The following is a 12,653-nucleotide window of genomic DNA, read 5'->3' on the forward strand; positions in this document are numbered from 1 at the left end:
TTGTCACCCAGCCTATTTCAATCGCAGGCCCCTGGTCAGAAGTCTGGGTTCCACTAAGAACAATATCTTCAATCTTATAATCCCCTGATTTCAGCATGTGAGTTCAGACTCCCTCCTGGTCCGTATCACAGGGTAACTGATACTCCAGATACACTTGGATATTTGGAAACTTGCCCCCCAAAGCTCATTGGCATACTAAGGCTAAAATGTGACTCGGTCATTACCAGTCTCCTTTTCTGCTCTCACAGCTGGGAATTAATGCAAAAGGAGTGTTTCAAATTTTTAAAAAGTTGTACCATGTTCCTTGCAGTGCTATTTTCAGTAGCAAAATCTCTTAACCTTAATGTCCAACAATAGGGGGATAGTTATGGAAATGTCTTTATGTTAAGTCAATGGAACATCTCATTCAGTACCCAAGATGTGCCAACAATGGAACAGCTACGCTAAATTAGTCCACAGACAATGAATATTGAACACTGTAGATGAAATCAAATTAGTTCTAAAAAGTATAACAGGGGCGGCCAGTTGACTCAGTTGGTTAGAGCTCAGAGCTCTTAACAGCAAGGTTGCTGGTTCGATCCCCACATGGGCCGCTGTGAACTGTGCCCTCCGCAACTAGATTGAAAAAAACTACTTGACTTGGAGCTGATGGTCCTGGAAAAACACACTAAAATAAATAAAAGTTAAAAAAATAAAAATAAATAAAATAGAATAAAAAAGTGTAACAGGGTTTCACAACCTCAGCATTACTGACGGTTTGGATCCGATCATTCTTTGTGTGGGGGTGGGAGTTGGTCCTATTCGTTGCAGGATGTGTCAGTGTGTGCCGTGCCCTGTCTAACTCATTCTCCGTCACCAGCGCTGTAAAGCCAGTCCCATCGCAGGCACGACCTTACTGAGCTCACTCTGTATAGCTGTGTTTGCAAAGGCACCAAGGGACCCAAAGGCAATCTGTCAGAAAACATTTTTTGCTGCATTTCAAAAAATGCTCATAACTCGAAAGGCTAGGAAAGAATTGTCCTCAGTCACAAAGCAAGGCATTGCTGATCTCTATCAGCTTTCAGCACTGAAAGGGGAGAAGTGAAATCAATACAAAAGCAAGTTGAAGTGATTTCCAGGCTGTATGTAGACAGTTTGCCAAAACTGTGCCCTTAGAGTAAAAGAAGAATCAAAGGGAAAGGTCACTGTGGGTTTACCCCTGGTCACATCTGAAAAAGGTCAGATCTGAGTAAAGATAATCAACATAGTGGGTCAGTTCAAGGTCAAAGCCATTTGAGAATAAGATGTGGAAACCAGAGTGTTGGTGGGTGCTTGTGTTTGATTCCGTTGAATTTGCAAGGTTACTGATACCTTGCTATGGACTTCTCTGCGAAAACCCATCTCGGAGGTGAAACTTTGCTGGTATATTGGTCAGGATTCTCCAGAGAAACAGAACCAATAGGATATATATATATATATATAGAGAGAGGATATATATATATATATATATATATATAGGATATATATATATATATATATATATATATATATAGAGAGAGAGAGAGAGAGAGAGAGAGAGAGAGAGAGAGAGAGAGAGAGAGAGAGAGAGAGAGAGAGACATTTTTTTGTCAAGACTTGCTGGGGGCATGCTACTGGTCCAGTGGTAGAGGCCAGGGATGCTGCTAAACATCCTGCAATGAATAGGACCAACCCCCTCCTCCACACAAAGAATGATCTGATCCAAAAAAAAAAAAAAAAAGAAAAAGAATGATCTGATCCAAACCGTCTGTAATTTAGAGGTTGTGAAACTTATACTTTTTAGAACTAATTTGATTTCATCTACGGTGTTCAATATTCATTGTCTGTGAACTAATTTAGCGTAGCTGTTCCATTGTTGGCACATCCTGGGTACTGAATGAGATGTTCCATTGACTTAACATAAAGACATTTCCATAACTATCCCCCTATTGTTGGACATTAAGGTTAAGAGATTTTGCTACTGAAAATAGCACTGCAAGAAACATTGTACAACTTTTTAAAATTTTGAAACACTCCTTTAGGATTAATTCCCAGTTGTGAGACTAAAGGTCCACAGCAGAAAAGGAGACTGGTAATGTTTTGTAAGTCATAGTTCATGCTTTAGGTTCTTAACAGCAGAATTTGGCCTTATTTAATGTTTTAATCCCTAAAACCTAATACAGTGTCTTAATAACTCTTTATTTCAATAAATGTGCATTTAACATAAATTATGTTAAGAATGTATTCCTCAAAATACAGTTTACTAAGAATTTTTTTAAACTAATATGATCATATTTTCTTCTTTGATCTGTGAAAAAGTTTATTAATATTAATCAACTTCTTAATGTTGTATTATCTTTTTATTCTTGATCGTAACTATTATCCTTTTTATATTGATTGATTTGAGGTGTTAGGATTTCATCTACGTTTTATTTGCAAAACAGTTTGGTTTATAATTTTATGTTTTGTGCTACCTCTGTCTGGGCATGTACAAAGGGAGCAGGGGATGAGAAAATGTGCACATAGCTGGAGTGGGGAAGTCACAGAAGGAAGCAGAGGAGAAAATCACATGGCAGAACAAATGTATAGGAGGAAAAGGGCAATAAGTCATTGGAAAAATAGCATACACGGAAGTCTCTCTAAGTAAATGAATGAATGAATGAATGAATAAATAAATAGCTTTCATCCTAGGAAAATTTATCCAGTGCTCTCCCATACATCAATTATTCAAATACTAAGCACCCACTACATTCAGTCATTGTGTTGCATGCTATGGATATCATGGTGAATAATTGATTCTGTCTGGAGACTATAGTCATATCTTGAGAGGTATACTGTAGGCAGTGCTACTCTTAACCCCAAGTGCTGGGGGAAAATAAGTGATTTCTTTCATTGCAAACTTAATATATGCTTAATGCAAAATAAATAAATATCAAGAAGTTTACACACACCTATAATTCTCTTACCACTCAAATATAACTGTTGTTCTTGCTATCTATAAATGTATAACAAACAACCGCAAAACAGCGGTTAAAATAATAATTTATCATTATCTTTCAGAGTTGTGGGCTTGATGGGCTCAGTGGAGCAGTTCTTACTGGGTGACCGTCAGAGAGCGTCTTATTCTCCCCAACCTCTCCACCTGGCTAGCTTGGGCTTCCTCACAGCATGGTGGTTCCAGGGTACTCAGGCTTCTTACGTAGCAGTGGGGTTCCCTCAGAGTTCATGTTCATAGGTAGAAGTTGCAAGGCCTCTTAGGACCTAGCCTCCGAAGGCACACAGCATGACGTTGGTAGTAATCTGTTGATCAAAAGCCTTCCTACATCCGGCCACATTCAAGAGAGCAGAGGAATAGACGGCAACTCTGGCTTTTGTGTAAAGGAAAGAAGGAAAATGTAGTGTCCAGCCATCTTGGAGACAAGCTACTACAATTGCTTATTTTGTCAATATGACTTTTCAATAACTTTTTTACATATAACCAAAATATAACCATTAACATCAGAAGATTAACATTGATAATAACTACTATATAATCCCCAGAACTCATTCAAGTTTTGTCAGTAATTCCAACAAAAGAATCCAGTTCAGAATCACACACTGCATTCAGTTGTCAAAACTCTTTTGGTGTCTTTCAACTTGGAACAATTCTTCAGTCTTCCCTTGACTTTTTCATGACCTTGACACCCTTGAAGAGTACATGCCAGTCAGTACATAGAATGTCCCTCCATTTGAGTTTTCTATGTTGGCTCCCCCTGATTTTATCCAGGTTTTTTGCTTGGGTGGAAATATCGCAGAGATGCTGCTGTGCTCTTCTGTCAGTTCAAATCTACTGTTGAGCTCCTCTAATAAATTTGAAATGTCAGTTCTATTTTTCAACTCCAGAATTTCCACTTGGTTCTCAATAGTTGCTCTTTACTGATAGTTCCTATTTGATATGACATTGATATCATACCTTTCTTTATTTCTTTAATCATAGTTTCCTTTAGTTCTTTGAACATATTTATAAGGTCTGCTTTGAAGTCTTTTTTAAATCCGACATCTGGTCCCTCTCACAGACAATTTCTGCTGCTTGCTTTTCCCCCTGTGTACGTAAGGGGCACACTTTATTTCTTTCCATGTCTCATAATCCTTTGTTGGTAACTGGACATTTCAGATAATGTATGGGAGCCATTCTGGATTTGCCCCTCTCTTGAGCTTGCTGTTGTTGTTTGCTTATTTGTTGAGTGACTTGTTGGACTGTTTTCGTGAAGTCTATTTCCCCCACAGAGTGAAGTTTCCTTAGAGAACTCAACCTTGGGCGTATACACTGTCATCCTGGGATGACAGGTATTTTTGTTGTTGTTTTTGTTTTTTTGGGGGGGTCTCTTTGACTTTTTCCCTGATTATACCCAGCTTTTAGTCTCCACAAATTGCCAGTTGAATACTCTATTTTTTTTTTTTACACTACCCCAGGGTATAAATTGCTCCACAATTATCCAATTATCCAGTTAAACTCGGGTTCCTTTGTGGGGGAAGTTTCGAGGTCAGTGTTTGAGGTTTGTTCTGATCTCAGGTAAGCTCTTCTTAGCTATTTCTTTCCCAGGTTCTCTTGGGTAAACTAGCTGGCCTATGGTTTAGATTCTATCTCTCAAGGAGCTATCAGCCGCCTCTTATGTAATTGCTTTCCACCCAAACCTCCATTGTTTTCTTTTGTTTTTAAGATTTTTTTGGGGGAAAGGGAACAGGACTTTATCGGGGAACAGTGTGTACTTCCAGGACTTTTTCCAAGTCAAGTTGTTGTCCTTTCAATCTTAGTTGTTCAGTCTTAGTTGTGGAGGGCGCAGCTCAGCTCCTGGTCCAGTTGCTGTTGTTAGTTGCAGGGGGTGTAGCCCACCATCCCTTGTGGGAGTCGAACCGGCAACCTTGTGCTTGAGAGGACACACTCCAACAGACTGAGAGTGCCTTTCGGCTAGAACTTCCTCACACTGTTTCACATAAAAGTAGGTCCTTACAAGAGAGCTTCACAGCTCTCTGTTTGACAGCCTACCTTCCCATCTGAGGACCAGCTCTGTGCCACAGATTTGGGGGTGGGGACAAAGGTGCACTTCTCTCTCAGTGACCCCTGTGCTTTAGAGGCTGGGTGGACCAGGTGATAGCCTCTATTCTTAATGGCTTGCCTCTGCTGGTGTAGCATCTCTGCTCTACGAGCAAGCTGGGGTGAGGGTGATTGTGAACCCAGTGGTGTCAGCGTCCTGTAGCTGATGACTGTGGCGAGCTGGAAACAGGGAGCCCCGGCCCTCTCTTGAACTCACCTAGAATTTAGCCTTTGCATCAGGTAGCTGGGAGGGATAAAAAAAATTGCCAGAGGGCTGCCTCTTCAGAGAAGATACCAAAGCCCTTGACTCGGAGCCTCATCAGTATTCTCTTGACCCTCCACAGTGTGTCCTTCTTTGCCTGCCTCCCAGTGCTGACTCCACCTTCTACTTGGACCGTTACAACGACCTCCTACCTTTGTTCCTGCTGATTCTTCACCAGCAATTCAGTTCATTCACTTCCTTAGGAAACTCAACCAAGGGACTTCTGGAAGGTGAGTACAGTCAGTCTTCATTGGTCAGTCTTCATCCTGTTGTTAATGTTTTGCTTCTATTGTTGTGCATTCCAATCCCTCTGTGGCTGGCAGCGTGGAGGAGAGGGACGCAATTATTACTAAGGGCAAACCACGTATCAGGCCCTATGCTAGTTCTTCCCATGTCATCGCTCATCTACTCCCCACAGCGACCCCATAAATTTGGTACTTTCCTCATTTTACAGGTGATAAAATGGAAATGTAATAACTGGACCGCTGTCTTATAGATAGAAAGTGGGAGACTGGGTTAAACAGAAATGAAATACAGGGTCTTTGACCATAAGCTTGGCATGTGATTGTGACAAGACAACACGTATGAAACAAGTAGCAAATGAATTAATATGTTGTGTTAAACTGCTTTAGTTTTCAAATTTTATAATGGCTTATTTTCTCCCTCTCCAAATTATAATTGCATCCACAGCAAAGCTCACATTTCCCACTAATTGTATCTTTTAGAACACTTAGTGCTCTGCGGCCGTAAAGTAAATTGGTGTTAGGGGACAGTGAGTATAAAGACTAAATACTTATGTAATAAGTGAGGGAGTCTGGAATATTAAAACAAATTCAGGTTTTACTAAAGGCCAACCAGAGAGACAATGTGAAACTCAGAGGGGACGTGACCCGCTGGAGATCACACAGCTCGTTAGAGACAGACTGGGCAGAAACCAGTTCTCCCAGCTCCCTGCCCGGTATACTTTCCCCATCTCTCATCGCCTGCTGAGGTCAGCAGAGCGCCCCTGGTGTCCACATCATCGTTTTCTAGCTCATGGGGCTAAATGGCCCCACCTTCTTCACTCCCACACATGCTGCTTTTTTCTTCTTCTACTGGACTCTAATCTGTAGCAACTTAGCTCAAGAGTCATTTCTCGGAAGGCTGGCCAGAACACTCTCGTCTGATTGAGATGCCCTCCGTATCTATCCCTTGGCATTTGGGGTATGCCTCTATCACAGCATCTTGGCAGGGATAACCCTCACTAACTTACTTGCTGTTCTCCCATTAGATTAGAAATTTTCTCAAGGCAGAGATCATGCCTCATTTGACTTATGAAACTGTTGTCTAACACAGCATCTGGCACATGGCCCCCTAATGGGTGCTTAGGGGATAAATGACTGCCACCCAGGTAACCCCGTATGTGATGTGAAGGTCAGTGTCAGTGATGGCTTGTTGGAGCAGGATGCAATTGACATGAAATGAAAGATGAGTCCAGTTAACCATTAGTGGCAGGTGAAATATACAACATGTTCCTCTATTTCACAAATATTTGAGGGTGTCTGTATGCACCATGGGCTTCTGCAGAGAAAACAGCCAATATGACACATATGCTCTCTGCCCTCATGTGGAGCTTACAGTTCAGCAGCAAAGGTAGACAAGGGACAAACACATGAATAAGGTCATTTCTGATAGTGGTTAAGTGCTTTGAAGAAAATGAAAAAGGGAAACGTGGTAGAGAATTGCTGTGGTGAGGGAGTCCCTTCACATACAGTGATCGAGGAAGGCCTCTCTGAGGAGGTGACATTTTAGCTGAGCCCCCACAAGATGAGAAGGAGCCAGCCGATAGATGGGGGTATTGTAGGTGAAGTTGTAGCCAGTGCAAAGCTCCTCGACTGGAGAGACTTGGGGGTGTACAAAGCACAGCAAGGGAACCAGACTGGGCTGGATCACAGGATGAAGAGGACAGTGGCGGAGATGAGGCGAGAGGAGAAGGGACCAGATCCTGGAGGACCTGGAGGCCCACACAAGGAGCCCGGAGGTTAATTGAGGCACAAAGGGAAGCCGGGAAGTGTTTGGGGCAGGAGAGGTGATGTGCTCCCATTTGTATGTTGAAAAGATCGTCCAAGGTGGGAGTCAGGTGAGGAGAGTGAGCAGAGGGTGACCCCCACCTTCAGCGCTGTACCCAGTGGGGCTTCCAGTCCACATTTGAGAGGGAGCCAGGGGGTATAAAGACAAGTGGCCATGTCTGTAGGAAATCTGAAGGCTTTTTAACTTCCTTATGTTTGCTGTTTGTGTAACCTTATGTTCTGTAAAGGCCTTACACCTCATGGACTTATTTGTGGAGGATGGGGTAATAAGGTGGAGCCGAGGATAAGGAACCCCAAGGGGGGTAGACTAGCAGGGGTCAGGTGGCCAAGGACAAGAAAGACAGCCAAGTCCCCAAGATCTGAAGCGAAAATTGGGAGGAAATGCCAAAACCAGCAGGTTTGGGCTTGAGAAGCAGAAAGAGAGAGAGAAAGGGAGCTTTTGCATCTAGTTCTATCATTTAGTTATATAGTGGTACCTTGGTTTTCTAACGTAATCCACGAGCTCTGAAACGTTCGAAAACAGCCGACAGCTAGGCCTCAGGATCTTACAGAAGCCGTGTGACATGTGTGACTTCTGAGTTGTGCTCGAAAACCAAAGCATTTACTTCCGGGTTTATGGCATTCATAAACCAAAATGTTCATCAACAGAGACGTTCGAAAACCGAGGTACTACTGTATAGGCGGCCCCTTTATCACATAGCATTCGATAGCTCAGCTCTTTCGGCAGCATCTAATTACATCACATAATTAACACCTACGTCACTTACTGGCATAATTCACTCTTTCCTTGATTTCGGCCGCAGGACCCTACATGGAAAGTGGATTTTATTGGCAATAGGAAACCAACTTCAGGTACTTAAGATGTGATGATGAAAAGCAGAATGGAGAAAGATGTTTATCCTATTAGGTTGTAGACATTTCTGGAGGCAGATGGGCCAGCTAGAAAGTCGGTGCAGCAATCTGGTCCCCAATTGCTGGTGATTGAGGGCAGTTGTTTTAAAAAGGAAACCAACCTGAAGGCAAGGGAAAAGGGCAGGTCTGAGACGCTTCCTCATTTTCTTTCCGGTCTTTCTACCTGGATCACAAATAGTGCTCTGCACAATTTGAAGAGACATTGTTTTTTCATCTCCAAGTTCACGAATGCTGTACTCAGCAGGTGATAGGTAACTCGGTGAAGCTTATGAAATAATTCTTCGGGAAAGAAATAGGCCACAAGAGCTAACTGGGTGAGCAAAAATAGGCCATGGCGTGAACACAAGGCCGGAGCCGAAGGCGGCCATCTGCTGAGACACAGGCAATGCCCAGCCTCACTGTACGGGTTCATTTCCACTTCCTGCCATGAGCCTGTGCTAGTACCACTGTGCTGAAAATAGCCACTGCTTCTTATCAGCTTGAGAAAGGAACATCTTCCTCTTGTTTAGCCACTTTAAAAGGAGAAATTCCATCCCAGCCCTCAAATCCCGGCTTACCAGCTCTGGGACATTGGTACAGCGCTTAATTTTTTTTTTCTTTGAGTGCCAGTTTTCTCACCTGTAAACTAGGAGGTGATAATACTCACCTAGGGTTTTTGAGAGTTCAGTTAGACAACTGCGTACCTAGATACTCAATTAATAATACTTTCCACCTAGCAAAATGGTGATGTCCTATGACACCCAGCTTTGCCACTTTGCAACACCTACCAAACTTGCCTCTTGGAGAAGCTATTAGACACCTGTGTGCGTCAGCTTCCTCCTCAGCAAGATGAGGCTGATCATACTAGCGCTTAGGAGGGGTGGGTGGGAGGATTAGAAGAGTTAATATACGGAAAGTGCTGAGAACAGGGGCTGGCACACAGCAAATGCATTAGGTTTTCTTCCTTCTGTCCCCAGAGTGCCAGGCACACTTTAGCACACATGTTGGGATTTCACGTTTCTAAGAACTAAATCACTGAAAATGTTCAGGTAGAAACAAGCCATGGAATTCCCTTTCTTAGAACTGTCTTTTGCATTTATGTTTGTTTTCTCAGAAAAATTGCCAATGAAGTCACTGGACATTTAAATTAAATAAGCTTTATAAGAACCGGCTTGTATTAGGCCAGCGGCCATACCTTTTGTGCTTTCTCACGCTTCACTGTCGCGTGCCCCCTTGCCACCACCCAATCTCACAGCTTCTAAGGCGGGGCCGGGGGTGTAATGTCCACTGGAAAGGCACTGAGCCCCTTAACCAGCTTCAAGTCAGAGGCAAACTTCCACAGGGGAGGTGTCCTGTGAGAGGAAGTCAGGACATAGCTAGAGAGTGACAGGTGACATGTCCCAACAGCTTCAGGTTAGGTTTTTCATGGTAGATTCTGGAGAAATGCATCGGTCTATTTTATTGTCAGAGCTGGAGGACTCGCAAAAAGAGAAGTCGCATAATATAGGTTCTTTCCGTTTGTAGATTTTAGCTTCTACCCCACGGTCCAGGCAGTTTTACCGAGCTCAGGGTTGCAACAAAGAGGGCACTCCACAGAAAAGCTGAAAATGTGACTAGGGGCTGAGAGAGAGGGAAAGGTTCAAGAAAATGGATCTCTCTGCACTAGCCTGCCTCCAGTGACGGACTATTGTGGGGGAGACGTAGGCCTGCTCGTCTGAGCTTGAGACAGTCCCAAGGGGCCATTCTAGTTCTAGAATTCCTCATGGCATCGATGGTGTAATCAAGATATGGTCAAGATCTTTCCGACTCTGGAGACTGTCCTCTCAACAACAATGCTGTTGTGCCAGAGTGAAAGCATACAGAAAATAGTAGGAGTGGAAGAAGAAAGAACCATCATAGTGTCTTCTTCTTAGTGAACAGCAGGCCAAGAGCTATTGCCTCAACCTGCCTTTCTCTGCTCAGAGGGGCACAGTGCGAGGAGGAGAGTCAGCCATATTGACGTGACTGGGGACAGGGCAGGTAGCTATTGTACCACGTTTCCCATTGGGTTTCACTGGTTAGTCAACACAAGTTGCTGACTCATGGAGACACAAATAGCAGGATCGAGAGGTGATGTTTTGGGAAGCACAGATTTGGATGGTAGGAGATGGAATATTAAGATATGAGGTAACCAGCCATGTCCTACACGATTATGTGAAAAGCAATGGCATTGCTGAAATCAGAACACAGAGTGGTATCCACGTGAGCTTTAGTAGTGCATGCTTCTCTGGTTCTATCCTGAGGAATCTGCCCCATTTGGAACTTATAGTATCATTCTAAGATCCTACTGGTCATCCATGCCTTCTTGTGTCCATCCAGCAAGTCCTCCAAGAGTCATTCGGTGTCTCTTATATGCCAGGAACTCGGTTAGGTTTTGAGATTGAAAGATAAAGGCTAGTACTTGCTTGCAAGGAGCCTTATGGCCTACAGAGCTGACAAATATTTCTAATACACTGGCATAATCGCTTGAATCTGGTGGCTTAGGATAAATTATTCTGTAATAACAAATGATCCCCCAAATTTCAGTGGCTTACAACAATGAAGGTTTATTTCTTCCTCACATTACTTGATCTTTATAGCTTGGCTAGAGCTCTGCTCCGTATCTTCATCATGGGACCAAACTACCGTATTTCCCCCAAAATAAGACCTAGCCGGACAATCAGTTCTAATGCATCTTTTGGAGCAAAAATTAGTATAAGACCCGGTCTTATATTATAGTAAAATAAGACCAAGTTTTATATTAATTTTTACTCCAAAAGACGCAGTAGAGCTGATCATTCAGCTAGGTCTTATTTTGGGGGAAACACAGTAGTGGGAGCAGCCTTTACTTAGAATATGCTAATCTCATGACAGAGGGAAAACAGAGAGTGGAAATCTGCAATAGCTCTGAAGTTTTGAAAGCTTCTGCTTACATTTCATTGGCCAAAGCAGTCACGTGACCAGGCCTGACATCAGCAAGGCAACCTTGGGCAGTTAACAGTTGGCAGTTGGCAGTTAACAGTTGGGAGGGAAAAACCCACTCCACCATCGTGCTATATAAGAGTCAGCTCTAGGCATAGAGAGCCAGCAAAAAGGCATGAACATTTTGAAGCTCCTAGTTTTCGTGATTGATTGATATCTGTTTCTGTTTAGTCTTTAGAGACTTTTGCCAGAGCAGACCAGATATTGGAATTGGTGTTACTCTGTAACAATGGAGATCTGCATAAAAATTTTAGCCAACTGAGAAGTAGCTTTCATGACAAACCTCTGTGGCACACAGATATTGCTGTGACTTGGTTTTTTTACAAAAATCCACTGGGATTGAAGTCACACACCTGGGGAGCTGTCCTGGCCTGCCACTTACTAGCTGTGTGATTTTGAGAAGTCAGTTGGCGTCTCCGGTTTTTAATCCTTCATCTGTAAACTGAGGGTGGTTGGGAGAAAGGGAAATTGGTCTGTAAACAGTGAATCACTATTCAGATGTTCAGCTTTTATAAAAATCTCCATGGAAAATGTCCTAAGAGGTGGACAGTTCTGATTTTTTCCATTGCTGTGGGAAGCTGGTGCACAGAATAAGCAAGTATGCTGACAGTAGCTGAGATGTGCTGAAGCTGGTAATTACCTCAGTGATGGGCTGAGGTTTGATTGTAAGTGTGCCAGGCAAACCTATCAATGAGACATGTGCCTTGATGAAATGCTGACAGTCTATTTATACAGAGGCAGCTGTGATAGTATAAAAGAATGCAAAGCCTGCTGGAGGTCTAAGTTGTTATGGAGGATGCGACTTCCGTTTGTCTGTGGTTGATTGCTCCGGGATGGTAAAAATCTGGGATAAACATGAGCCAAAGAGTCCCTGAATTTTAATAATAATCCAGTGTCTTAGAGATGGATGAAACCTTAGCAGTGATTGAGCCCAATCTTTTCTCTGAATAGATAGGGAAACTGAGACCCACAGAAGTTAACAAACTAGCTTTCATATCATTTATTTATGGCTAAGCATAGCGTTAATGTCTGAGTGGCTATTAACACAGAGGGGAAAAACTCACCTTTTATTTAATGAATGTGCTAACGCATTAATCTCTAAAACAACATTTGTTTTAATATTTAGCATTCACATTTCTAAATATTTTTCACTATTGACACATAATCAACCAAAGCATAAAAACTTAACAGTAAATTTCCCCGGACATTTAAATATTCATTACAAATTTTTAATCAAGCTCTTATGTAAACAAATAATTAAAACTACAAACCTAATAAATCAGATGCCTTTACGTGGTCTAAACACTTTAAGAAACAGACAACGCATAAACAGAACATCACTTTGATTACAGAAATAATT

At 42.5% G+C, this 12,653-nt stretch overlaps 1 protein-coding gene across 2 annotated transcripts in view; it reads left to right on the plus strand.

The window, feature by feature from the left end:
• LOC148757832 (uncharacterized) overlaps positions 1–12,653 on the plus strand; it is a 135,692-nt gene that overhangs the window by 26,300 nt on the left and 96,739 nt on the right. For both annotated transcript variants that reach the window (XM_088798959.1, XM_088798960.1), the window contains exon 2: positions 5,416–5,563. In XM_088798959.1, the coding sequence (XP_088655085.1) occupies positions 5,416–5,563 (148 nt within the window). The remainder of the gene's footprint in view (positions 1–5,415; positions 5,564–12,653) is intronic.

This window comes from Rhinolophus sinicus, chromosome 6, assembly GCF_057876585.1.
Source record: "Rhinolophus sinicus isolate RSI-liver-muscle chromosome 6, RSI-T2T, whole genome shotgun sequence".
NCBI lineage: Eukaryota > Metazoa > Chordata > Mammalia > Chiroptera > Rhinolophidae > Rhinolophus > Rhinolophus sinicus.